General features: G+C 50.1%; 1 protein-coding gene across 14 annotated transcripts in view; it reads right to left on the reverse strand.

Annotated features, from left to right (window-relative positions):
* The window catches only part of HYDIN (HYDIN axonemal central pair apparatus protein), a 115,382-nt gene that overhangs the window by 50,307 nt on the left and 37,259 nt on the right, over positions 1–27,816 (reverse strand). For 12 of the 14 annotated variants that reach the window (XR_014886160.1, XM_085235077.1, XM_085235076.1 and 9 more), the window contains 11 exons: positions 26,536–26,719; positions 20,466–20,565; positions 17,448–17,566; positions 16,070–16,293; positions 13,243–13,310; positions 11,096–11,331; positions 9,628–9,728; positions 8,261–8,396; positions 6,944–7,108; positions 4,147–4,299; positions 206–444 (listed from right to left, as the gene is read on the reverse strand). Coding sequence is in view for 13 of the 14 variants with exons in the window: in XM_085235077.1 (XP_085091203.1) it covers positions 206–444; positions 4,147–4,299; positions 6,944–7,108; positions 8,261–8,396; positions 9,628–9,728; positions 11,096–11,331; positions 13,243–13,310; positions 16,070–16,293; positions 17,448–17,566; positions 20,466–20,565; positions 26,536–26,719 (1,725 nt within the window). In the remaining variant the exon portion in view is untranslated. The remainder of the gene's footprint in view (positions 1–205; positions 445–4,146; positions 4,300–6,943; positions 7,109–8,260; positions 8,397–9,627; positions 9,729–11,095; positions 11,332–13,242; positions 13,311–16,069; positions 16,294–17,447; positions 17,567–20,465; positions 20,566–26,535; positions 26,720–27,816) is intronic. The other 2 variants (XM_085235088.1, XM_085235089.1) reach the window with 2 other exon arrangements.

Consider the following 27,816-nt stretch of genomic DNA (forward strand, 5'->3'; position numbering starts at 1 on the left):
TAAATGCATTATAACTAGGGGCAATTCAGCGACAAGTTAGCAACTGGTTTCCATTGTGGTTGCTTTTGAGGGCGAGCGCTTTATGCCTTTCAAGAGGCTATAAGGCATTTCTAGAGGAATTCCTACCAATGAAACACCGCTGGGACCTCAAGAGGAAGGACTGACCTGAAGGACCGCAACGCATCCTGAACCCCTGAGCCCCTACCTGAAGTGCGGTCCCAAGTTGAGCTCTGGTGCAAAGGGTTTATCGGTGACGATGGTGGTGCCGATGCCAACAGCCCGGACAGGGATCACGTAGGTGCTGCTGTTCTCTATGAAGAGGTTCACGATGTCCTGGAATTTCTTGGTGTCGTCCAGGTTGGCTATGACAGACACCGACACCTCGGTCTCGGGAGGGATGATGCCTTGATGGGGTTCAACCCTCCAGCGTGAATCTTTGCCATCCTGCAAGAGGAGCAGGATCAACTCAGGGTGGGAGCAAAGGAGATTTGTGAGTGCAGGGAAAAGGAAGGCTGAAGATACGAGGGGAAAAGACACAGTAAATTTCACAAAATCTAAGCTATGCTGTCTGGAAAAACCAATTATGCAGGGGTTTGTGCAACTTGTATTTTACCTCTCTGGTAGAGGACCCCCCTTCACCAACCCAATTTTGACCAATCCAAGGGATGCCAAACAACCTGGCCCTGAATGCCTCCAGGGATGGAGCACCCACAGCTTCCCTGGGCAGCCAGTTCCACCCTCACGTGGATGACACCATGAATCCCCTTCCTGCCCCCACAGCCCTTGCCACTGCGCTGCCACCAGCCAAAGAACATGTCCAAACCAACCAGTGGGTGTGAGATCTTCGCTGACGTTAAGATACAGCTTTTCCTCTGATTTGTGCTGACACAGGGTAGCTCGCTTGAAAAGGAGACCTGATAGCTCTGCTCCAGAGGTGAATCTGCAAGTTTGCTACATGACAAAGCTCATTTATCAAAGCCTGGCAGCAAGTCGGGCAGTAAATTGTGCCCAAGAAACTATTGCTGAGGAATAGTGATAGGTTGTCTGGATGGAGACAGGCTCTGAATTCCCAGTGCAGACCCGCTGCGCTCCTCAGGTGGAGGAGGATTTGCAGCATGCCTTCATTCCTGCATTACAGCTTGGATGCGAGGGGCAGCACCCAGCAGGAGACCCACCAGGACCAACAGGTTGTGCTGGGCCACCTCCACGTGGGTTTGCAGGACAGCTCCTGCCCACACCATCCAAATTTCCCCCATGAAGCAGAAATCCCTTGGAGCTCCAGGGCTCTAGGAGCTGCAAGTGAGTGGCCCCATATATTCCATCTATAGGAATCCCCAGTCTAAGGTCTCGCTTCTGATAACATCCCTGCTTCTTGCTTTTCCCTAAGTGCTCTGGGAAATGATGCAATCGCAGTAATGCACTGAATTGAAAAAGATAGTGGCTATTTTTGTCCCTGTAGGAGTTTGCACTATTGGACATCAGAGTTCCTGAGTGCTAAGCAAGGGTTGGGATCAATCATTTAATCAAGACACTTAGCACCGAGATCATTAGCTCCTCACAGGACAGACTTCCATTGAGAGTAAGAGCTGCCAAAATCTGTCTGCAATCAGCACCAGTGAGTATGGGAGATAGATGGCAGCTCTCAAGAAACAACGGGGGAACCACCACACTACTAACAGCCAGTTAATTAAGGGTTCTGGTCCGTCTGGCCTTGCACAAGTCCAAGGGGAAGCAGAACTCAGTAGTCAGAATGCAGCTGTCCTCCTTCCCAAGCAGCATTTAAGACTAGTCAGCTGAGCAGGGACAGGCTGATGCTTTACCTGGGATCTCTGCCAGGCAGAGTTGTGATGCTGCAGAACAGTTGCTGTTGACTGCAAAGATCTGGTCAGGCACTGGAACAGGGAAGTGGTGGAGTGCCCATCTCTGGAGGTGCCCGAGAACCACGGGGATGTGGCATGGAGGGTCATGGTTAGTGAGTGTGGTTGGGGTGGGCTGGGCTTGGCTTGGACCTGGTGATCTGAGTGGTCTTTTCCAACCTTATGACTCTGTGATTCTGCATGGGTTCTGACTGCTTGGAGATGTCTGATGTCCAGGAACTGAAGGGGCAACCAATTCCAATGGACAGCCAGGCTCCTGGCACTACAGCAACACCATCTTCCAGCAAAAGCACCAGGAAAAACCCCCAGCAGCCAGAAATCCTCCAGCTTTGCACCAACTCTGCAAAGGGCAGCAAAGAGATGGCAGGCGGTCCGCTTGGGTCCAGCTTCAGACCCAGTGCACCACCAAGGGGATGTTCTACGATAAACTTGAAAAAAAAATAAATCAAAACTGATGTGTGGGACTTGCTGCCACTGACAACAGAGCCTGATTTCTCACACTTGGTTCAGCTGCTTGCCTCCATCTGCTCCCCCTGTCCCAGCTCACTCCACCAGCACTCAGCCTTGAGGCTCGCCAGGCAGGACACAGCCTCAGCCTGGCTGCTGGCTGCCAAGCAGAACATTTAATAACCAACCCCTGTCCTCTGGGAAAAGCATGCAGCTGAGTCACTCTTGCTTGTAGGAGCGTAATTGCCTTGAAGACTTCTCCACTTCTTTAATTTCGTTGGCCAATGAGCGCAGCAGAATACTCTTAGTTTCCTTAGATGAATAGATGACAATTTCTTTGTTTACCAAAATACAGCAATTTTGAGAGGGCATGAATTCATGTAAGTTACTGATGCAATAAACACTCTTCCCTACAGCCAGGTTTCAGGCGTCTTTCCCAAAGTCTCCTCCAACCCTTTCCTGCCCTTCAAAAAGCCACGTGCAACTCACATCCTGGAGAAAACACAGCTTTCTGCCATCCTCAGAAGACTTTGGTGCAACCCACTTCCAGCACAAGGCTGCAAATTCCTGGCCATAGCCCATAGCACGTTTGTGGCTGATGTCACATTTTAAGGCATGGTCTGCTACATGGAAATGGTCCCTCCAGCTTTGGCAAGACCAAAATCCAAGCCCCAGTGCCCAGCTAGTCTCCTGTGCAGCAAAAGAGGGAGATGAACTCCCACCCTCTTCAAAATTCCTTCTGCACGATGCCAAATGGTATGGAATATACATCCCTTTGGCCACTTTAAGTCAACTGTCCCAATTCTGCTCCTTCTCAGCTCCTTGGGCCCTTTGCTGTGAATGGCCTTGGCTCTGTACAGCACTACTTAGCAGCAACCAGAAACATTAGTGCATTATCAACATTGTTCTTCCCCTAGACCCAAAACATGGCATCATACCAAACACTCTGAAGAAAACAATTCCATCCCTGCTGAAACTAGAAGGCCAGCAGAGTTCTCCACCTCAATGCACAGCTTTGGAGATCTTTCTTTCAGTTCCAGCCTGGCTTGCCTCTCTCCTGGCTGACTCCAAAGCTGACCCAAAGCAGGGAAATAGCTCATCTGCATTTCAGCTTGCTCTTTTCACCCATAAGTCAAGAAGAAAGCATAACTGAACAGGAACAGTGATTTGCACAAAATGGGTACCACGAAGTGGGCAATGTGGCCATCTCCATTACAGCACTCACCTCTTCTATTCTGAACAAGACACTTGCTTTATGCCTTCCCTGTCACTGCCTCTTAATTTAATCTCGTTCCGTTTGTTAAGCTGCCAGTCCTGTAACATTGCTGTTGTGAAAATTTCAATCAATAGCTCATTCTTTCGAGTGGGGTCTGTGATCTATAAGCCTCATTGCTAGCAGCCACAGTTCCAAGATGAGCCATTAGATGGGAGGCAGGGGAAGGAGCTGTCCTGTGCAGTGTGCCAGCAGGAGATCGAAACAGCAGCCTTAGCATCTTGGAGAACACGAGGCTGGTGTATTTATCACCCAGTCCCATAAATTAGGGCACTGAGAGGCAGAAACCCCTTGCAAGCTCCGCAGGGTACAGCTGCACAAGGAAGGAAGGAATTGCAATGGGATCGCAGCCACAGGTGCAATCTATCACAAAACAGCATGCAAAACCCTCCAAAAAAACATCATTTATAAACCAGAGCCAGCCGTCTGAGGTCACAGATGTTTCTTTTTCTCTTTGAGATGGTGACATGGAAATACTGTATGTAAGACCAAGTCCCAGGCTGCTATAGATAGTCACGATAGGTTGGAAAACACCCCGCAATCACTTACCATCTCTGACCAGAACGATGCAGGGATGACAGCCTGGTTGAAGAGGTGCAGAGTTTGGGAAACATCTTGAAGAACTGGGATACGGCCGAAATTCAGCTTACTTGGATGCACGTAGACAACTGGGCCTTCTCCAGTGCTCACTAAATGGATTTCCTGCTCCAGGAAGCAGTAGAAAAGACCCCCAGAGAGAAAGAAAGGTTAAAAACACGAGACAGTGCTCAGAATGCTCCTAGGCTGAGGGAGTGTTATGACTGTTTGAAGCTTTTAGTGTTGTAACAACACAAAAGCAAGTGAGGACCTGGAGCAAGTGGAGGACCTGGGGTGATCCCAACTGAAAGACAGAAGAGACCTTTACTGGGGGTGAAGAAACCCAGCTTTTCTCAATTTGTTCACACTTGCCTTTGAATTGTATTTATGTTTACTCCTCGTGCTATAGGAATAGCAGTTGTTAATTATTAATTACATCATTCAGCATTTTTCTCCTTTGCCAGTCTGCAACCTGACAGTTTTGTACTTGCAGAACTGGTACAGGCTACAGGAAGAGAAATGCAGATCCCTTTACCAGTCTGCCTTCTCACATCATTAAAACAACGAGAATTTACTCAGTCTTGCCGACTTTTACCCGTCCCAAAAACCCCAACAAAACTCGGATGCACAAAACTCCCACGCTGACAAGATGTTGTGTGATTCACCAGAAGGCACAGAGCGGGATTCAGCCACAATAAAACCATAATGTAAAACCTTTAATGATGTCTGACAGAGGGAAATGGCATTGACAGCTGTCAGAACCACTCCTCCACCTCAGCCAGTGCTCTCCTCTTGATAGGACGCGACTGTGTGCGATAAGAACCAGAAATCATGCACGGAGGCTGTACCTCAAAACCAGGAGCTGGTTGAGGAAGGAGGAGCTAGAAACCTGTTTGGCACCAATTAGAGTGTGTGCTACCATAAGTCCTCACCAACAGAGGGCTCGTATTAAAAGAACCCTTCATCCATGGACTTCTTGGAAGAGGCAAGAAAATCCCAGCTGAAAGCACGGTGACACAGGCAGAGGGAGCGGTCCGAGGTTCCACCTAAGGCCATAAGGACTTGATACCAACACCAGAAGGCATGGCTCAAGATGACAACACCAAGTCCCTATTTGGTTTTGTGGGAACACACTGTGGTTGCTCTACTGAGGTCAGATCTGTATCGCATGTTCCACTGGGCTAAGATATGCCATCAGTGCAGCATGTATGTGGAGAAATGGAACCTGATATCTCCAAGATCCCTTCCAGCCCGAGTCACAGTATGGAATAGTGAATCAACACTCACACTATAGAGCAGTCCTACAGAAAATGCAGGAACCTAGCCCGATGGCAAGAAACTCACTTATTCAACAACTAGAGAGTAAATGCTGCACAATACTGACTAGCTTAATGGGCACACATGAGTTCAGTCTTGTGCCAACCACTGCTTTAGGGTCAGCAAGGGTTCTCCAGCTGAAATTCTCACCGTTTGGGCAAAAGAACAGCAAATTCATCTCAAGCAAGAAATTTAAAAATTAAGGTAAAGGCTGAAACAAATTGTTAACCCAAGGGTAAAAGCTCTGCAAGAACACTGTAGTTAAAAAACAAGCTAACAGCAAAACCACTGGGTTGTTCTAACAGGGAGAAACTCTCATCTTTTAGGGAAGTGTGCCTTGTATTTACAAGAAAACGTTCTGCCAAATGTCAGGTTTTGCTGCAAAATTTGCCTTCCTGCACTGCCTGGCCTTCCTGTTGACTGGTTTACACTGAGACCCACAAATGCCTGGGTTGAGACATTCAGCAGCATCTAGGGGATTTAGCAGCATCACTTCCATTCATTTTAATGAGAGCTTAAATCCCTCAAACAGCTTTCAAAATGTCAACCTTCCTTTCTGTTACAGAAAGCTTAAGGTTCCCAGCAACCCTCTGACATCCTACTTCATGCTCAGAGGGATGACAAGACATTTTAGTGTAGCTGCTTCAAAGTTAATATCATTTTAAATTAAAGTTTAATTAGCTAAATTCGTTCTAGATCTCAGCTAAATGAAGCCGGGACACTATGCAAGATTTTTTTGCCTGTATTTTGTTATTGCTCTCGTGTACGTGTGGCTACAAACAACAAATTTTAGGAGGCTTTAATCCAGGAATAGTTTGCCTCATCCACTCCCAAGCTTGGTAGAAAAACACCTCTCTCTGCTCTGGATGCCAGGAGTGCAGATGCCACGAGCAAAACTATCAACCCTGCATTCCATGCTCACATCAGTTCTATGTGGCAAACCTGCCCATAGCTGGGTTTGGAGCAATGAGTTCCATGGTGGAAAGGTGGAGGAGGGTCACTAGAAGCACCTGGGGTAGGATCATCAGAAACAGCTGGGACTGGGTCAGTGCTGTCCCTTTGCTTGGGAAACTGGCTGTATCATTCCTGTGCTCCTTTGGGCCTGAGCTATAGCAGAAAGTGTACACGCACATCCAGCTCACTTTTCCTGCATTGCTTCCTGCAAGTGCACCGTCTCTGGGGACACAGCCTGGTGCAATGCAGAGCTCCTGTCACCTCCTTCGCTCCCAGGACAAACAAACACTTCCAGGCATATGGCAGCATCTGGCCCATGCCCACACTCTCCCCATCCCAGGCTGCCGTGCTGATTTCAGCGCCGCACGCAGCCAACGAGCACCCAGCGAAGCAAAGATTTGGCTTCCTGCCACCCCAGCCATCATCCCTCATTCACCCACGGAAATCCTCAGCGCACCCCACCAACCTGAGCCATGCAAAGGGTACCTCTGGCACTCACCAGCGGGGATTCCTCTCTCCCAAACACTGCGACCAAAGCCACCGTCAGCTGCTCGCCCATCACCTGGGTCTGCAGTGTCACCGGCACCTCCACTGAGCTGTGGGGCTGGATGACCCCACAGGGCGCGGAGCTGGAGTACTGCACAGCAGCACCCTCCTGATGCTCCTAGGTGGGACAAACAGCTTCTAACCATTTTAGAGGGATATTTCATAGTATCACAGAATCATAGAATGGCCTGGGTTGAAAAGGACCACAGTGATCATTGAGTTCCAACCCCCTGCTGTGTGCAGGTCCCCAACCAGCAGCCCAGGCTGCCCAGAGCCATATCCAGCCTGGCCTTGAATGCCTGCAGGGATGGGGCATCCACAGCCTCCTTGGGCAACCTGTTCCACTGCCTCACCACCCTCTGGGTGAAAAACTTCCTCCTCATATCCAACCTAAACCTCCCCTGTCTCAGTTTAAGTCCTTGTCCTGTCACCACCCACCCTCACAAACAGCCGTTCCCCCTCCTGTTTATACGCTCCCTCCAAGTTCTGGCAGGCCACAATGAGGTCTCCCCGCAGCCTTCTCTTCTCCAGGCTAAACAAGCCCAGTTCCCTCAACCTTTCCTCACAGCAGAGCTGCTCCAGCCCTCTGACCATCTCAGTGCCTCCTCTGGACCCGCTCCCAGAGCTCCACGTCCTTCCTGTCCTGGGGACCCCAGGCCTGGACGCAGTGCTGCAGATGGGGCCTCACAAGAGCCGAGCAGAGGGGGACGATCACCTCCCTCTCCCTGCTGGCCACCCCTTTTCTAATGCAGTCCAGAACACAGCTGTTCTTCTGGGCTGCAGGCGCACACTGCCGGCTCCTGTCCAGCTTCTCGTCCACCAGGACCCCCAAGTCCTTCTCCACAGGGCTGCTCTCAAGGGGTTCTTCTCCCAGCCTGTATAAATACCTGGGATTTCCCCAACTCAAGTGCAGCAGCCTGCACTTGGCCTTGTTGAACCTCATTAGATTCACATGGATCCACTTCTCCAGCCTGTTCAGGTCCCTCTGGATGGCTTCCCTTCCCTCCAACGTATCGACTGCACCTCTCAGCTTGGTGTCACCTGCAAACTTGCTGAGGGTGCACTCGATGCCATCGTCTGTCACTGATGAAGATGTTGAAGAGCACCAGTCCCAAGACTGACCCCTGAGGTGACCGGCCTCTACCCTGACATGCTTGAGTCATTGAGCCAAAGAGCTTAAAGAGCCCCCACAGGAGAAAGCAGAAAGGAACAAAGCAGGAGATCTGGAGCCCCTTGGGAAGGTTTAGGGAGAGGAAGAGCAGAGGCAGACCTGGGGCAGGAGCCCGTAGCAGCCAGGAACGTCGCCGTCGTTCACCAGGGTCAGCGCCCGCTGGTAGGGGTGCTGGAGGAAGCAGCGCCCAAAGGGCACCACGGGGCTGAGCACCTGCAGTGGGGGAACCACGCATCTAGGATAGAGATGGACAGAGGGGAGTTAGGGACACTGAGGGAGGGCAGAATTGGTTTATTTGCTGAGTCCTTGGAGGTACCTCTTGCTCAGGAGGCTCACGAAGATGCGTTGCACATAACACCCACCCACTTTGGTAAAAACAAACAAACAAACAAACAATTCCCTCTCCTTCCATGCCACGGTCTCCCTTGCCCCCACATTTGGCCATTTGTCACAGCCACCGAGGGCAGGAGCCATCATCCTGTTTTGGGTCCTGTCCTAGCTTCTGTGGTAACCTTGCTCCTTCACTCCTTTACAATGGGCTTGTAACTACCCATTCTCTTCCCACTTGCACTCATTTTACAGGAGAGGGGAGAGGTTGATGAGAAAAGCATGGAGGGAGCATTTCTGACCCACAGCCTCAAAAATACTAGAAACCCACCTGGCTATTTCCATGGGCATCATCCTAAAATGCCAATGGCTTATCAATGGCTTACCATCACTGTGGTTGCTGAGTACATTCAATTAATGAGATAGACAGGGTTAGCTACATTCCTGTTGTAATTCAGCCAGCATTCAGCACAGTGCACCAGGACTGAATTTGGCTGAGACAAGGATAACTTTTGGCTCTAAACACAGAACCACAGAATGGTTTGAGTTGGAAGAGACCCTTAAAGGCCATCTGGTCCAACTCCCCTGCAATGGACAGGGACACCCACAGCTCCATCAGGTGCTCAGAGCCTGGTCTGAAGAACAGGAGAGCAGAGAAATCTGAGCTCTCTCTTCACATCAAGGACCACTTTCCCCCTCCTCTCCCATCCAGCCCTTATCTTTTGCTCATCAATTCTGCCATAAGCCCTTCCCCATTTTATTATGCCCTCATGACCCAGAGCAGATGCCAGCCAGCAGCAGGTCCCAAGTGATGCCTACTGGTCACCATTCAGCACAAGCCCACTCTCCCCTTGCAGGAACATGACTCTTTGAAAATACTCCTCAGTGAACCATAGACCAAGCCAATCATGACTATAATTATTGTTCCCTTTAGAGAAACACTCAGGGCAGTGTCTGTTGGGCACAGGTGCTTTTCCATACAAAACGCTTTGAAAGCCCTGCTGTTCTTGCAGCTGATTTAGCTCCAGCTGGGCAGAACAAGCTCATTAACTTTTGCTTCTTGTTAGAGCTCAACCCAACAGCACATTGGTGGCGGAAGCCCCAGGTCAGAAGATGAGCTGCAAGGGAAGTCCCAATACCTGGCTGTAAGGAGAAGTGCCAGCACCTCCTTGCCAACACCGTCCACATCCACCACCAGTGCCATCTCATACTGTTTCACCGTGTTGGAGCACAGGGTGACCTGGCAGAAGGGAATAACATAGCATCATACCATGGCTTGGGTTGGAAAGGACCCCAAGGACCATCGAGTTCCAGTCCCCCTGCCACAGGCAGGGACACCAACCTCCAGATTGGGTACTAGACCAGACTGCCCAGGCCCCATCCAACCTGGTCTTGAATACCTCCAGGGACAGAACATCCACAACAACACTTCATCACTCCCTAAGGCCTGTGTCTGTGTGTGATACAAGCTGTACCACCTGGGATTGATGGGTGGGACACAATCTTGCTGATGGATGCTCCACCAGCCTCGCATGTCAAAACTCAGAAGGAGCTGTGGGCATTCCCAATCTAGAAGTGTCCCATTGGAGACCAAATGGGCAAGGGACCAGAATCTGAGGACAGCAAAGGTCCAGTCCCAAGGAATTCTCTTTAAAGTGATCCATGTTTTAGCAACCCACAGGTCAAGAGAGACAGTCAGAAATAACACACAGGATAACTAATCCCAGACAGGCTCTAGGAGTGAGACATACCATTGGGCACAGCATCCTCCATCCCACAATAAGGAAAGGGAGGATTTGAGGATTTGGGCCTAATTTTATGCTGGTCCACATACAGAAGACAAACACAAATCTGCTGGTGATGGCCAAGTTGTTAAATACACCTTGCAGCTATCGAGGCTTGTGCAAACCAAGTTAAAGCACAAATAGACTAACTACAGTACAACACTGTACAAAAATCAGACCCTTAATTTTAAACTTTATCTACAGTAGAAAAAAATCTAGGGGAAATCTGCTGGCTTGAACAGATGGAGTGCAGCTTTACAAGGGCAAAGTATGGCCCAGCAGGTGCTGCACAGCCTGTGGCTGCCGCAGCTCTTCCTGTCCCCATTAGAGATCACTGCAGTCCGTGCAGCTCCTGCTTGGCAGGGAATTAGAAACAAAGCTAAGAAGAACAGCAAACTTCTATGCAATGACATCTCTCTAACAGCCATCTTCTGCCCACCATAAATCAAAGAAGTGGTTCAAAGGAGCTCTCAAGAAGGAGCTGTTGAAGCGGGTCCTGAGGGGGGCTACGGAGATGCTCAGAGGCTGGAGGACTTCTCCAATGTAGAAAGGCTAAGGGAGTTGGGCTTGCTGAGTTTGGAAAACAGAAGGCTTTGAGGAAGACCTCGCCGTGGCCTTCTAGGTAGCTAAAAGATCTGTCGGTGCCCCATTCCTGGAGGTTTCCCAAGGCCATTGGTGGGGCCTGGGCAGCCTGAGCTGGTGGGGGCACCCAGCCCACGGAACTGCATGGGCTTTGAGGTCCCTTCCAACCACGGCCATCCTACAATTCTAACAGTAGTGGTGCTAAACCCTCACACGATCAGCACAGTAGCATGCTCCACACCTGCACATCCTGCGTCCCCTGGGCACGAATGGTCCCCCTGCAGGGCACCACGGTGAATTCGGTGGGCTTGGGATGAGCTGGAAGCCCTATCCTCCAGGAGAGATGAGTGTTGTCCAACACCTGGGCAGAGCTGCTCACGCTGGGGGCTCCGGAGCCGTCGCCGGGAATGCGGAGGCTGAACGTCATGGGCACCAAGGAGGTGTTACTGAGGCGGCACGACAAGGTGTGGGGAAAGCCTATGAAAGTATGAATTTATGCCCAGTTACATCTCTGTTCCTGCTGGGAATATCCTGTTAGAAAAGCCTGGGCTTGGAATCAGGCTGCCCATCACCACGGGCTTCGTCTCTAACTGCAAGGAGCTCTGCCCTATCCTTAAACAGTGCCCATTGCTTCTCATTTACTGCATGCATCCACACAGACCGAGTTATTTATTCCGCAAATTCAAGCAATGAAATTCCACATCTCAGGCTGAACGTTATCTTAATCTCGTGCAAACATCCCACCACCTCCAACCCATCAAAGCAGCATGCTGCCATTGAGGAGCATTCGCAGTAAGAATAAAGAAAGTATATGTAAGGAAAAAGAAAGGATTAAATTGGGAACTGCAGCACTGTGCAAAGCAGCATTCCAGCTACTCACTGCAAGCTATGCCTTCCTCCACGTGGTTGTGCCCGTGCTGTCACACTGCTGTCTATTGCAGCACCTGCATTTATAATGTGCTCAGTGCATATACTGTGCTCTGCAGTCTCAAGGACGGAAGCAAGGTTCCTGTAGCTAATCACTGCAAATGCAACACTCCTGCGGTGTTCCCTTTCTGTTAGCAGCTGAGGTTGGTGGCAGTTGGCACAGCAGCTAGGCATGCTAGCTCAGCTGCATCATCGGACCTTCCACTTCTACCATCCCATCACAACTGGATTATCTATATGGACAAAGATCAGCCCCCAAAAAGCAGGTTCAGCACCTGCCAGCAGCAACTTTGGGCTGAGCTGCATTCACGCAGGGCTGGAAAGGTAGCACAGGTCTTACAGGACACCCGCATGCAGCTGGAGCAGGAGCTCCTATGAAAGCACCTTCTATTTTGAGGCAAGCGGACTGAGCACATGACAACCCTCAGCCTGCTTTCAAACCTGATGCTTAAAACCGAGCAGAAAATATGTTTTCCGTCAGCTAACAAAAGGGGACATGGCATCTACGCAGGGTTTGACTGCTACCTGTGAAGGTTTACATCAGCAGCTTAGTGCTGCCTGTCCACGATGGAGCAGTGAGTCCAGGCAGAGAAGGAAGACCAAATGCAGGGAGAGCAGCATGCATTCCTATCATCAGTGCCAAGTGCCCACCTCCAGAAGCTATGAGTGCAAAAGAGACAAGCACAGCCTGCCCAGGGCTCATAGCAGGCAGACGCAGTGCAGTTAGAAGCAGCAAGAAACAGAAATGCCACCTTCTTCAGTTGGAAACACCGCATTAATAAACTCCGATTACATAGGATGAACCCTGTATTACATAACCATATTTCTGCTGGGTGCGTTTCTTGTTTCATTTGCTCCAAAGGAAATAAAGTGAGAGATGGTGATGTAGGGAGAGGAGAAAGCAGCTCAGAAAATGTAAGGAGTTTTCTTAAAAAGTCTATGAAAAAAAAAACCAAAACAAACAGAGGCATCCTGGGCACAGAATGATAATGGCCCTTCAATCAATCCACAATTGATTTCACATTTAAACTTTATATCCTCTCAGTAAAAAGCCTTCTGCGAGGTTGAGCTGCGGAGTTAGAATCTGCATTTCAATGGGAGCTGTGGATGCTCAGGCAGGGGCTGTGCCAGCAGAGGAGCAAAAGCCCCATCTGTGGGAATGCTGGGTGATGGGGGTCCTCAAGGACAGCAGGGTGTCCTTACAGCACATTGATTTCTCCCATGAAAGCGACTGGCACATGGTCCTGGGCAATCCCAGCACACAGACTTTTGTGTTCATTGTGCATCCGTGCTTCCTCTCAGGTACTTTTCCCAATGACCACGAGTGTGATATTAACAGCACGATGCAGCTGAAGCAGCCAGCAGCCCCTGGTTTTAACACCCCAAGGGAGGGATGTGACAGATGCTCTTGTGTTAGCTTGCAACACGCAGGCTGGCAAACCAAACCCAGGGTGCACTCACCAAAGGGGATGTCGCCGAAGTGGAGGGAAGGTACATCAAAGTGGAAGGTCGGACCGATGACACAGCCTCTGTGGGGACGAAGGACAGGCAGAGGGCATTGGTTGGTTAAAGAGAAGGGCAAGGGGTTTGGTTCTCATCACCCCTGTGTTCAGGACGGCATCTGTGGCAGGTGCCCTATCCCTGCAGATACCCAAGGTCAGGCTGGATGGGGTTCTGAGCACCTGGTGGAGCTGTGGGTGTCCCTGTTTGTTGCAGGGAGTGGGAGCAGATGGCCTTTAAGGGTCCCTTCCAACCCAACCATTCTATGATTCCATGGTCTAGGTGGACAGGAGGCAGCCAAAGAAGAGCCATCATCTGGCCTGGTAAGGACCCTGAAGAAGTGATGGCTCTGTGCCTCCATTTCTCCCATCCATACCACGAGAGCTCAGAGTTGTCCACACAAATGAAGTGGAATCACTATTTGAACCTGACTTCCCTCCTGCAAGTCCCCTACTTCTCGCTGGAACTGGCGTTTCCATGGACTAGACGAACATCCTTTCCTCAAAGGACCTTGATCACACGACACAGGATTTTGAGGCATGAATACAGGGAAGCCCCAAACACCCACTGCTCACCACCAGAAGAGCAAACATTCTTTACACTGGATGGCTGAATTGTGGAGAAAAGCATTTGCTCGTCACCAGGGCACCAGCAGACACACCCACAAGCACCGTGTGTCTTTACCACCAAGTGTGGATGTTCTGAGCCCAGCTCACCTTCTTCCCTTACCCTCACAGTCCAGCAGCTGGCTGCAAACTTCAAACGTCACCCACTGAAATCACCATCTGGAGCTGCACCACATCCATTCATTTATGTCATGGCTGGAGCCAATCAATACCTGCTGTCTTTTAATTATATTGCAGAGAAAGGTGCCTTCTAGTTTTATCCACAGGACTTCCATCATGCCTGTGTTGTACATGAGCCCAACAGGAGGGACCTGGCTCCATCTCTGGTCCCCCACTCTCTCCAATCCTTTCTAAATACCAAAGAAAGAAGTGTTCAGGTTGGCATCCAAATAAGAATCTCCTGTGGGCTTAGGCATCTTCTGATCAGGTAATCAAAAAGAATGGACTTTCAGGCATTTCAACCCAAGGCTAACTCTTGATTCCTTGGAACTGAGTTAGACCCTGAGAATAATCCAGGTCCAAATCCCTGCTGCTTCTGAAGATCCCTCCCCAAGGACCTCACATAATCAGCCCTAACCTCTCAAGCCAGCCCAGCTTACTTGCAACAGACATGCTTCCCATCACAGCCCATGCCAGAAGACGATGGAAAACTACCTCCAAGCCAGGCACAGCTGGGGATGATGCTGGGAGCTGCCAGGGACAAGCCTTGCGAGGCTTCCATTCCTGCTGAGTGAGCTGTGCCTGTGCTCAAGCTAAACCTGAGCAGCTGCCCAGAAGGCTCAGGCAGGCAGCCAACCCCAAGCAACTTGGGCAACAGCTGATAACAGTACAGCTTGCAGGAAATAGAGGGAGGCAGTGGTTTTGGCCACATTTTGTCTTACAGTAGCATTATTTAATGCGTGTGCATAGGAAGAGCGGGGTCACTGCAGAGCAAGAGAGATAACATCAGGTAAGAGAGAAACCACATGAGCTCTCATCCTCGTTCCTTCCTTAGCAGCCCCGTGTCCCACCAGGCAGATCTCCTCCAAGAACTGAGAATTCTCTCCATGGAGGACTAAATCCAGGCCACAAATCCCCCTGAAGCAGAGGTGCACCCTGAGCTGGCATCTCAAAGGAGTTTGGGGGCTGGAGGGTGAAATATAAGGGCTAGAGAGGGAACTGTGAAAGAAAGGGAATCAAGGAGGCAAATGCCATCTCCAAGGAGTAGATTGCACTGGGAATTATACTGCAGATGGGGATTTAACGTCAAATGGGCTGCAAAGGAGCCATCATCCAGGAATCAGGAATTCAAGGATTGGGAAGGAACAAAAACAGGAAGAACAGCCCTCTTTGATTGAGTTGAGTTCCCACCAAGATGAGGGAGGGACTACAAAGAGCTGACACTAGGAGTGAAGTTCTAGGAGCCAGCGGAGAAACCAAACCATTTTATTTGGCTGTGGAAAACCAGAAGGCAGTGAAACCCATGGATAACCATCTTCTTGAGGAACACGGCCATGGCAGGGCAAAGGCAGTGGGCACAAGAAAATAAAGGCATATTCTACCTGTGATAAGCACATCTTTCCAAGCAAAACCTGCCCTTGCTCAAGGAGAAAGCTGCTTATGCAATAACATCCCATGACCAATTTTGGGGGGAGGGACAGAGGAGAATAAATTATTTGATTGTGAAATGTTCCCTCTTGATTTCCAAAAAAAGCAGCACTTTCCCTCCAAACACAAAGCCAACGTAATTGTTTCTCTACCGGAGGTCAACAGACCTACTTACCACTCTTGCAAAGTAATAACCTTGCTCTTTTTTTTTTTTTTTTTTTTAAATCAATTTTCCCCTACCTTATTGATAAATCAACTGCAGATTCCTTTCATTCCCTCACTACCCTGCCCAGTGGTAGGGCTCTCAAGAGTTATTGAGGAGATACAGCCACCCCAAAGCTCTTCAACACCAAGCATCGACTTTCCAGCCTCCAACACCAGCCGATGGGAAGGACCACCTGGGACAAGCTTGCATAGCACCCTGGTTCTGAGAATCGTAAGTTGGAAAAGACCTCTTGGACCATCCAGCCCAACCATCCACCTACCACCAATACTGCCCACATCCCTCAGTGCCACATCTCCAAGGTTCCTGAACACCTCCAGGGACGGTGGGATCACCCCAAGGCCCACCTCACCTGACAGTCAAGGTGACGGGCTGGGGGCAGCCGTGCACGCTGACCCCAAACTCCTCGGTGAACTGCCCCAGGATGGTGGAGCAGAAGGAGATGTGGATGTGCTGCAGGCCTCCTGGTGGGACCAGGCCCTCGCGGGGAACGAAGGCAAAGCAGGAGCCCAGCGCTGTGCTTGGAGGCACCACGTGGAAGAGAGCATCGATGGCTCCTTTGTTAAACAGGATCGCCTGCAGCAGAGAGAAAAAAAGAAACGCTTGAGGAATCTTCCTACCAAAGGATGGTCTGTTTTCTAATTTAACAATTAACATCGCTAAGAGGCAGAAGATGCTGTGTGCTGCTGCCCAGTGGAAGCCAATGGAAATACAACACAACAAATTCTGCCTTTGGGTTTCTTCATGCAAAGTAGTCACGGTTCCATAGAAATAGAGTGATTCTACACTTCCATTTTTTTTATCAGTCTGTCAGTTCCTTGGGCCTTGCCCAACCAGCAATGTCAGGAGGGGATGGGAGTGAGGTGCAGAACAACTTCACCCATTCTCAAGAATTTCTCCTTATGAACAGCCACAGCCATCACCTAAGAGCTTACCGTTATGTAAAAAACAATAATTAAAAAGCCTGTTGAGCTCCAGCTCTGTTACGCTGGTCTCAATATGCCCACGTGTGCCTGTGCGCTGCACTGCTATGCCACCAAACCCACCTGCAGCAAATTAAGCTATCAATCGCCGCTGGGAGAAACCCTGCCATTTCCAGGGCTTTATCTAAGTGTTTTGGATTTATTTTCCCTACCTTCTGCCCTTGCAAAATCTGCCAGGAGAACTGAGACAAAAGCATAGAAATGCCCTTTGCTTTTTAATTTTGCAGCTGCTGCTGGAAATATTCAGGTATTCAGATTGCACAATGGTAAAGTGAACTCTTAGGGAGCCTGCCCTGAGCTGAGGTTTATCTCCAGTCCAGCTGCTTAGGACAGCACTGACTAACAGCATCACTGACTTATTAATCTCTTTTCAAGTAATGGAAATTATAAATTAATATAGCAAGAAGCAATAAGGAATCAGCATTAAAAATACATAGAGAGCAAAATATTTTGGTAAGAAAACACCTCAATGTGTCCTTCCCTGCCACTGTGACGCTTTTCAAAACGTCTGGCATGATGCATTGCCTCATTTACTACCTTCCTTTGGTTGCTCTGCTTTATTTCTTTTTTGCAAGAGCCTGGATGCCAAATATATGGAAAGTTCCTCGGCCTCATTTACAGAAATGCTTTGCTGTTTGTGCAGCCAGTGGAGCACCAAGAGAAGCACGGTGGGCAGCACCAAGCATTCCCAGCTTCTCTGTAGGGAGCAGATCTCAGGTGGGGGCCAGGTGGGTTTCCTCCACTCACCTCGTAGCTGTGGGCTGAGCCCACAAACACCTTCCCGATGTCCAGCTGGTCAAAGCTGAAGCGCAGCCGGGGCCCTTCGCCTTCCCCTCTGATGCGCAGGGGCAGCCTGGTCTCACGGCCTGGGGGGAATTTCCATCTCAGTGCAATGATTCCCTTTGTTGCCCCAATACCTCAATTCCAATTCCCATCCCCGTGCTGGCTTGGGGCTCCCTGCCATCCCGTTCTGCTCTGCATGGAAGGTGAGGAGCACAAAGAGAAGGAGAAAGTCCAAGAGTTGTAGCTTCACACTAAAGCATTCCTTTCCTTCAAGTTCTTTGTGCGATCACAGAATCTTATCACAGCATGGTTGGCTTGGAAGGGACCTTAAAGCCCACCCAGCCCCAACCAGCTCAGGGCCACCCATCTTCTGGAGCACCCCCAGCTCTGGGCAGCAGTGCCTCACCGCTCTATATTGTTATTCAGAACATGCTAGATGATTTCCAGTGGGAAAGATGAGCCCAGATATGACAATGCAGTGACTACACCACAACTTGAAAACTCTCCTGGAACAGACCTTTGAGTGACAACTGACTTTTTGATCTTGCAGCCATGAGATGAGGATGCTGGATAAAAGTCAGAAAGCAAGAGCTATGGAGCTTTGTTGAATTCAGCGTCTTTCAAATGGCTGCAGCCAAAGGCCAGCTGATGGCAGAGATGAGAGTTATGTTTTGCAGCTCAGACATTAATTGGAGGGCTGTGGATTTCTATTTCACAGACACTGTAAAAGACACAGCACTGGGTGTTTGCTGCCAAGAGATTTATCCATCTGGCATCACGCGTGGCTTCACCTTCATTAAAACCTCTAGATCTGAATCCACCAAAGCTCTTAGGAAATGGCAAATACATTCAAGTAACGAGCTTTTGTCCATGAAACTGTGAAGCTTCAATTCATGCACCTGAGAGATGTATCCCACGGTCACTGCAAGCAAACCAATCAATGGCGATCCTTCTCCTTCTGCAGAATGTCCTCAGCCTTTCCTGAAGGCCCATGGAGACCCTTCTCTCTACCTCCACCCAGCCCACCTGCGCCATGCAGTCCTCCCACCACAAAAACCATGCCCTGGAGCACACAGGATGGATGGGATCAAGGGCACACCTCCTTTTTGACCTCAGCCCCAAATCCACACCCAAAATCGTGCAATGAGAGCCTGGATCTTAGTAGGATCTTAGCTCCACCACGAGGCAAGGGAGCGTCCACCATTCTGGACCTGGCTCCTCCAACTACAGTGGCCCGGGTCTGTGAATGGCTTGGAGTTTTTAGCATAAATCAGTTGCAACACAATATGCTTCTGAGCACGGATTAATCCAAAACCAAAATTTGTGTGTCTGAGCACCGCCTCGCCTTCTGTGTGCTTCCTTCCAGCAGCTCAAGAATCACAGCTTTATTTGCATGAACAACTAAAAGTTCATTCTGAGCTTAAATATTTGCCCAGAGCAAATTTCAAACCATTCCTTTACTGCCAGATTTGCAGGGTGTGTGGTGCTGATGGGTTCTGCAAATCTCCTGACCCACCAGTGCTTGCTCCATGACCCGCCAAGGCACGTGAGATTTAGCTGTGCCATGCATGGGGCTGCACTGGGGCCAAGCTTCCAAACATGCCCAGCAAAGGACACGTCGACCATCAGCACACCACACTCCGAGGGGACTTGTGATGGCAAGCAAACACACACAGAACAGTCACGCTTCTTAGAGGAAACGAGAAGCAAAATTAATTGACTCCCCCGCTGAGCATCGCTGTTGCTTCTTCAGATTCCCTCTGCACCGAGGGACCTTGACTCTGACAGTTTGTCTTGACAGTGCTCTGTTTTACAAGGAATAGGCGTAGGCACATAATTTAAATGACCTTTAGGTCCTCCTTCTGGCAGCCAGAGGAAGAGCTGAGCTCTCCCATGGGCCCTCCAGGAGTCCCAAGGAGCCAGACCCTTGTTCCAAGAGCAGAACCCTCTGCCCAGCTCCGTTCCCATAACACCCAGGCTGGTCCAGGACCACACAAGAGCAGCTTCCCCACCTCTCAGCCACAGATCAGCCTTCCTGGGGGGAACCTCTGAGGATGCTGCAGCAAAGCGATGAACACCAGAGCACTGATCCCAGAGCCAAAGCATCCCTTGGGAGCAACGTTATAAGTAAATCCTTCCCTTCCACATCTCTAACAACTGCAGCTGGCAGGCAGGAAGATGGTTTGTTAACACAAGCCCTGTGTAATTACTGGAGGTGGCATTTGCCAAGCAAACCCCGTGCAATTACTGTATAAATAAAATCTGTTTCATGACACTTGTATCCGCCAGCTCAGAGGGCCAAGGAGAGGAAAGGCACAAAGCAGCTGTGCTGGTGGCTGCATCCTCCAGAATTAGAGGACCACTGCGTCCCATCTCTTCCTCTCTGATGGGGAAAAACCCAACGTTCCCTTTTCCGTCTTGGAAAACATCTTGACCAGCACCGTGCAGAGCCCTGGAGGATGGGCAAGGTAATCTGAACCGTGCAGCTTGCTGCAAGCACTCCTTGCCTATGCTAGCACAGCAAAGCTGCCACCTCTGCAAGGGCAAGGAAGGTGGCCTGGGGTGGGCTGGTCACACCTGCTCCCAGCACATAGAACCAGTAAAGCATAGAAAAGACTTGGTTGAAAAGGACCACAATGCTCATCCAGTTCCAACCCCCTGCTGTGTGCAGGTCGCCAACCAGCAGCTCAGGCTGCCCAGAGCCACATCCAGCCTGGCCTTGAATGCCTGCAGGGATGGGGCATCCACAACCTCCTTGGGCAACCTGTTCCAGTGCCTCACCACCTGTTGAGTGTGTTCACAGTGCCTGTCCCCAGAAGCTGTCCTGGTACGGAGTTCTTTGTCCTTGTAGGGTCAGCGCTGGGGGAAATCCATGGCTTGATATCTCATCCCTTCACCACCACCCTCCCAGTGCACCAGAAGCAGGTTGGCACGGAGTGCTGGTGCCCCACCACACAAGGGAAGAGGGACAGGGAGCCCCACCTGAGATGTCACAGTAGACAGTCTGCTGATAGAGCCTGGCTTCTCGGGGTTTAAAGATCACGTTAATTTCAGCCGAAGAATTTGGCCAGACGTCTCCTTCCTAAAACAGAAGCAGACAGTGAACTGTTTACCTCCAAACATCACGTTTCTTGGTTTCAAACACTGTAACCTGTACCTGGGCATCAGCAAAGAGCAAGGAGCAAGTGAACATTCATCAACAAAATTTATGAGAGTTTGGTATCGGCTGTAAAAAAAATAAAGTTCCCAACCCCATACCTTTACTGGCACCCGACAGAGGCATTTTGTTAGCTGTAGTGATACCCTGCAAGGAATAAAAAATGCAGCTTATAGAAGGAGACAGGGAGCAGAGCTATTTTCTATCAACAAAGCGGGGCTGTGATTCTGCTGGCTGCTGGGCATCCTCAGTGCTTTGTCCAGACGAGCCTTGAACTGATGGGAGCCTCCGGCACTCCTGAGGCATAAATATTAAATAACTGTAACACTTCCCATCGGCTCGCTGCTCACAGCTCAAAGGACAGTTCCCACGGAAATTAAAGAGACACGGTGAGTTATTGGGCTGCAGCTGCGAGCAGCTCCTCTGCACACTGCCTGCCCAGGGACATCATGGCAGAGAGAACCACATCCAACACCAAGAAGTCCTCCCCATCACCATGGGGAAAGACTGAAGGAAGAGAATGACTTAGAGTCTTCTCAAAGAGCTAGAACAAAGACAAGCACCACATCTTAGAATCATTAAGGTTGGAAAGACCACTATGACCATCTAGTCCAACCATCACCCCATGCCTGTGACCACTCTGGACCACATTCCTCAGTGGCACTTCCTCATGGCCCTGGGACACCCTCAGGGATGATGACATCCCACCTCCCTGGGCAGCTGTGCCAGTGCCTCACCACTCTTTCTGAGAAGAAACTGTTCCTAATATCCCACCTGAACCTCTCGTGGCGCAGTGTTTCTCTCTAGCAAGGAACAGGATGAAGATAAAACCTTATGGTGCCATTAGGACATCGTAACCATGGTTGGTTTGCAAAGGACCACAGTGATCATTGAGTTCCAACCCCCTGCCGTATGCAGGGTCACCAACCAGCAGCCCAGGCTGCCCAGAGCCACATCCAGCCTGGCCTTGAACGCCTGCATGGATGGGGCATCCACAGCCTCCTTGGGCAACCTGCTCCAGTGCCTCACCATCCTCTGTGTGTGTTGGCACTTTTATCCTCAAGAGAAGAATGAACAGCAGTGGGGAGTGAAAGCTTGAGCTAGCTTTCCTAGTATATAACCCGAATGGGCCTTCTACTTGGATTGCCCTGAGCCACTCTACAGTGGGATCATCCCACTTACTACTGAGCATCGGGCCCTGTGCTCCAGTTACAGGACACAGGATGTGCCATCCTTCCTGCTTAATGCCCCGGTGCTCTGTACCACGTGAAGGCCTCAAGCTTTCCCACCACTCTCACCACTTTGGGAATGTCCTTTCTCAGCTTGAGTCTTTGTGGGGATGATGGTGCACAGAAGGTGGTGAAGCCCCGGAATAGGGTGCCCAAGGAGGTCAACCCAGGCCATTCAATCATTTTGTGAAGATGACAGCCAAGCCACTCTCTATTGCAGTGCTTTCCCCAGCTTTAAACATATTTGGAAAAGCAGGGTGAGATTTTACACCGTGTCATCATTACTGGTTGTATTGCTTATAGCTGGACAGAACAAGCTCTCTCTTAGCCCAGCCCTGCCTGGGAAGGTCAGAGTGCATCTCTCCTTCGATCCAGACCAGCCAAGGTTCTCCCAGTGAAAGGCAGCAGATGGCTTCTGGATGGTACTAACCAGTCTGCTCTATGCCCCGCAGCCAGACGTACTGGCCCTGTGGACACTTGGGGGCATTTGGGTTATTACTCAAAGGTTGACAGAGGCAATACATCTCCCACTAATGGAAGCAAGCACAATACAATTCATAAGCAAAAAAAATGAACCTAAGCAGGAAAGGAAGAAAATTAAAAAGCCATTGGCCTGATGAATATGTATCTGCTACCAACGGTGCAGTTTTCTAGCTGAGCAAGTTTAGCTGACTTTGGGATTTGAGAAACTCTACTGTGAGAACATCTGTGATAGAAATAGAGCTGGCTGGAGCACAGCCCCAGCAATTCCACACAGAGGCAGCAGCAGGGAGAGCATGACAGTGCATGGGGACCTGAGTGCAGGGCCAGCAAGTAGGGAAAGGAGTCGGGGACAGCTCAGAAACAGGGCTGGAAGCCACTGCAGCTACAGAAGGGAAGAGCTCATGGAAAGCTTCGTAACAGATGTATTTCAGCAAATCCCAGCTCCCTGCTTAGCAGCAGGCAGAAGTGGAGGCACAGCAAGGATCTTGCCCACAGCACAGCTCATCCCAACTCCTGTGGTACAACCAACACTCTTCTTGGGGTGGTGATGACCTTCAGCTCCAGCTTCCCAAAAAGTGGTCCCAGGGTCCACAAGGAAAAAGGGCTGATTCTTCAAGGCCGTAACAGTCAGGTGTTTGGGAGAACATTGGCTGATAGCCCGAGGCTTCCTATAGGTTATCCTGTATCTTAAGGATGTGGGTTAGTGCGCACCAAGGGGGTGGGACTGATGGTTGGACCAGATGATCTGAGTAGTCTTTTCCAACCTTAAAGATTCTCTATCCAAGCTGGAGATTTAAAGTTGAGCTGCAATCCAACCATCAACCCATCTCCATCATGCCCACCAAGCCACATCCTTAAGACATAGGATAACCTATAGGAACTAACCTTTGGGCTACCATCCAGTGTTATCCACCAACCCTAAACCCTGACTTTTGTGTCAAAGGCAGGCAATGAGGACAGCCCCTTCGTCTGCTTTGGGGTCTCTCCAACACACCAGAGGAGTGCTGGCCCCAGAAAGCACAGGTGCACGCCATCCCCCAGCCCTGGGTGTGTTTGCAGAGGTGCTCCCTGCAGACACGCAGCTCAGTGCCTGTTGGAGGAATCCCTATGGATCTTCTCAACTTTGGACCACCCCACCTCGGGAGTTGAAACAACAATGCCCACACTTCCTTGGTTCTCAGAGCTCATTTTCTCTAGCCCTGAACAGGAGAAAGAATACACCACATGGGGTGTGTAGGAGCCATGCTAGAGAAGGAAACTGCCTTATTCCTGCGTTGCCACTGGGAGCCATTGTAGCTACAGCAGTGGGAACCTCCTAAAAGACATCCTAGAAGCAATGTGTCAGACTGTAGGGTCTGACTCCAACTCCTATGGATAAGATACCACTTCTGTGCACCAGCACAGCTCTGCAATGGTTCTAATGCAGCATTGCTAGTGGAGCCTTGCACTCATCCAGCACTAGAAAGCCAGAACCAGCTGTTAAAAGGCTCAGTCTCCTGAGCTGATGTGAAGTCACTCTTCTGCAGGATTCCATGCATTCGCATGGAAAACTTTTGGCAGCCTGTCCCTGTCAGATGGACAGATTGATTCAAAGGTTGGAGGGCAAGAAGAAATTATCAGTTACATTTTATTCTACTGTTCCATGACTAAAACAAACCCCTTTAAGACAGGCATAACTATATATAACTATAACAGTCATTTCTCCGTTCATTACTGCTGTATGTCAGACTATAAAGCTAGAAAATATTACGAGCTATTTCTCCTGGGAAATTAAAGTAGACTGTGGAAGAGGTTCCTCACCACGTTCTTGCTACCCCAGGGGAGAAGAATGGCTGCTGGTTAAAAGGATATGCTTCATTACCCGCCCTTTGAGGTTGGTGTGTGAGACTCAAGCCCCCAGCATTGAGCAGCCACTGAGGGCAGACAGAACTCCCATGGATGCTATCCAGGATAGAAACCCAACAACGAGGTGCTGGGAATGTGATACTGCAATGCTGCTGGCATTACATCAGCCCTGGACAGGCTGCACGGAGTGGGTGGATGGTGCAGCACAAAAAAAAAGCAGAGGACATTGCACAAAAGATCATGGAAACAGGGGCACTGAATCATAGAATTGTTGAGGTTGGAAAGACCACCAAGATCATCTAGTCCAACCATCCACCCATGCCTGTGAGAGCTCTAGACCTCTATGTCCCTCAGTGCCACATCCACATGGTTCTTGACCATTTCCAAGGACAGTGACAACCCCCATTCCCTGGGCAGCTGTGTCAGTGCCCCACCACTCTTCTGGAGAAGAATTTTTCCCATTATCCAACCTGACCATCCCCCCACTTGGGGTCATCACCTCTTGTTCGACTGCTAGTGAAGCGATGCCATGGTGCACCCTGCTAGTTCAGGGCACTGATGGGAACAGCGGTGCCGTTGCTCACATCTGCCTCTGGCCGTAAATAACCGAACCCACACCGAGCCGTGGGATGGACCAGTGCTTCCAGATGAGATGGTGCCTTCTGCCAAAAGTGTTGTGCAGTGAGCTCTGCTGTGGATGCTTCCCAGCTGCAGGATCCCCCACACCCACAACTCCGTGACCTGGGGCTCTCACAGATCTCAGAGCTCACATGCAACACCAAGGGATCACTCCTGATAACAGGACAGTGATGACTCGTCAAGGGCAGTGGGACAGTAACAAGTCTGCATCCTCCCCACCCATTGGTTTCCATTTCCAAAGAGTCAGCTCCCACGTGTTTACAGCTTGGCTGTGGTGGAGAGGATGCAGCAAAAAGAAAGGGCTGTGCCCTGTGGTAGCCACCTGGGCTTCCAGCACAGCTGCTTCTGCTGACAGACCCTGTGCATTTGCAAAAATAAATTAAACTGACTTGGAGATGCGCTTAGAAAGTCAGAGTTGCATAACAGCTTGTTTCCCACAGGCTTGGACGGCTGCTCAAAATGTTTATGGTCACGTGGTAGCTCCAAAATCACTGCCTTCTCTTCTTTTTTTGTTATTATTTTTCATCAGCGAGTTAACCCTGTGTGGACTGAAGTGATCTGCTGCAGCTTCTACAGATGGCAGTAAATCTTCTGCACGAGGTCTGCAAAGCCATCCTGCCCAGAAAGGTCACGAGGCTGCTATGGCACCAACAGCTTCCTGACCTCTGCAAACAGTCTGAGGGTAATAAACATGAATTCATCCATCAATCAGTCCCTTGTCACAAGGGTCTGATCATTTCCACCAGGTGCTCTCAGGCACCATGGGTGATGTTTGGGAGGAAGGGAAGCAGCCACTATTGTTGCCAGAAGGTCAGCCAAGGCACCAAGGTCCCATCTTTGGGTGGAATTTACATGACAGAGCACAAAGGGCATCTATCAAAGCAGAAGGGCATGGAGCCATCACTGGAGGGAAGGTTATGGAAGTGAACAGTGATAGCTTTTCAGATTCTGCCATTTGATAAAGAGGAGAACTTTATTTGTTGAAAAAGAACCCTCGTGCTAGGCAGGGGGACAGAAAGACATGAGCACAACTCTGAACAAGGAGCTGATTGTTCCATAACTAAAGGAAGTCAGAAGATGGGTGATGCTGGAAACACCTCCCTCCAGACCTGAGCCCTGGGATATGCTCCAAACACTGCTCCATGCACCACAAGGTGCCCTGGTTGATTGAAATAAACTGGAGTTTTGCTTAAATACGCAGAAAATCAAAAATATTTCTGTACCTACGTGCAGTAAAAAGCCTATTTCTACCTGCCAGTCTTGTGTCCAGCTCACAGGTGACTCACATAGGAGACACAGACATGGTGCAAATCCAGACTACAGGAAGGGATTGGCTTTTCCGTGATTAAACCTGAATTTGGCCTCCTTTTGCTTTGTTGAGGGCAGGGTTAATACACGAACGGACAGTGCTCTAATGTCCTTTGTTAACTCCCATACAGTATAAGTAAGATGGGCCCAAACTGATATCTCTGCAAGCTCCAAGCACGTTTCAGACAGGTGCACAGAGGAGAGGAACTCACAGTCAGCAAACAGCAGCTGACCACAAGTGGCCCATACGCTATCAGAGAGCCCTCAACCGCAGGGCTGAGTGGAAGTTACTCCCACCTCCATTCCCCAGTAGGGAAAGCCAAGCGGTGCCACGGGGCAACGCAGCCTGCATTGGAGGAAGAACAGGAGGCAGGTCTCAGGTGTTGCTTACCACTGGCTCGATGGCAAAGACGTCATCGGAGAAGAGCATGGAGTCTCCCTGCACTTTTGCACGGTGGTTCTGGAAGACACGGGACAGAACGGAGAGGCGTTCCCGCAGAGAGGGATCCACCACGCACTCATCAGCAAAGCGATCCATCTCATCCTCCTCCTGCCTCCGCAGCCTGTGACACAGCCTGGAGCCACGGGGAGAGACAAACCAAGCGGATAATTGGATAAGCAACACATTTGCAGAGGCTGCCGTGTAAAAGGAGGGCCGGCAACGTGCTCAGTGGGGAGCAGCAGCTGCAGCACAGCAAGGGGCTCACCCAGAGCCCGGGGTCCCACATGGATCATGTCATTACCACCCATTCACCAGCACGGCAGGGTGCTTTGCCCCTTGCTTGCAAGCTAAGAATGTGTTTTTGAAAGCTAGCACCCCTCAAAAGAGCTCCTGGCCCAAAGCTGCCAACCGATGGAGCGTCCGTCCATCACCTCAGATGGCCTCTCCCATCCACAGAGCTGCTCAAGGGGAGGCAGAGAACAGAAGTACCAAGGGCAACCACTGCAGTGCTTTCCTCTAGAAAGGGTTGGGGAGGGGGAAGAGATTGGATCTCAGCTGCATTTCCCCAGCATCAGCCTTTTGCTTTCCCCACTGGACCACGGCACAGTATCTGCTTCTGTTCCCTGTAGGTCTTTCCATGATAGGTCTCCCACCACCCTAAAAACAAACTCATGAACTCAGACATCACGTCACCTCAGTGAAATTGGTGGTTTTACACCCATAAAGAGTGGAAGAGACTTCACTAAGCATTCCCAATAAATAAGTCAGAACCAGTACCTCTGAATTCAGACCCTCGAGGCTAGCCTTGAACAACCTCATATTCTCTCTTCTTCTGGGCTCTTTCAGCAGAACCTCAGTTCTCTCTCCCCACACCAGTGGCCACAGCAGAAATAATTCTGGTGCTCAAAGATCACAACAAAGAGATGAGAAGAGAGCACTGTGGCTTGTTATGTTGCTGTCCCCCTTCACACAACAGTCCTCAGCCACAAAGACCCAGCAGGTTACAGCTCCAGAGGAGTGGGTGGAAGGCCCCATATGCAGCAAATTGAGGTGACGTAGAAGGAAAAGGATAGCAGTCATCACCCAGCTAAATTCAAATGCAATTAGAAAGGAAATACAGTCACAGCCGTTACTAGCTGCACACAGACAGAGCCTCAGGCAAATGCTGTCACCAGTGCCAAAAATACTTGCTTTGGCTAGCTCCCCATAGTGTAATAGGAAATCTTTCTC

The sequence above is a fragment of the Meleagris gallopavo genome, chromosome 13 (assembly GCF_905368555.1).
Source record: "Meleagris gallopavo chromosome 13, MGAL_WU_HG_1.1, whole genome shotgun sequence".
In the NCBI taxonomy this organism is placed as follows: domain Eukaryota; kingdom Metazoa; phylum Chordata; class Aves; order Galliformes; family Phasianidae; genus Meleagris; species Meleagris gallopavo.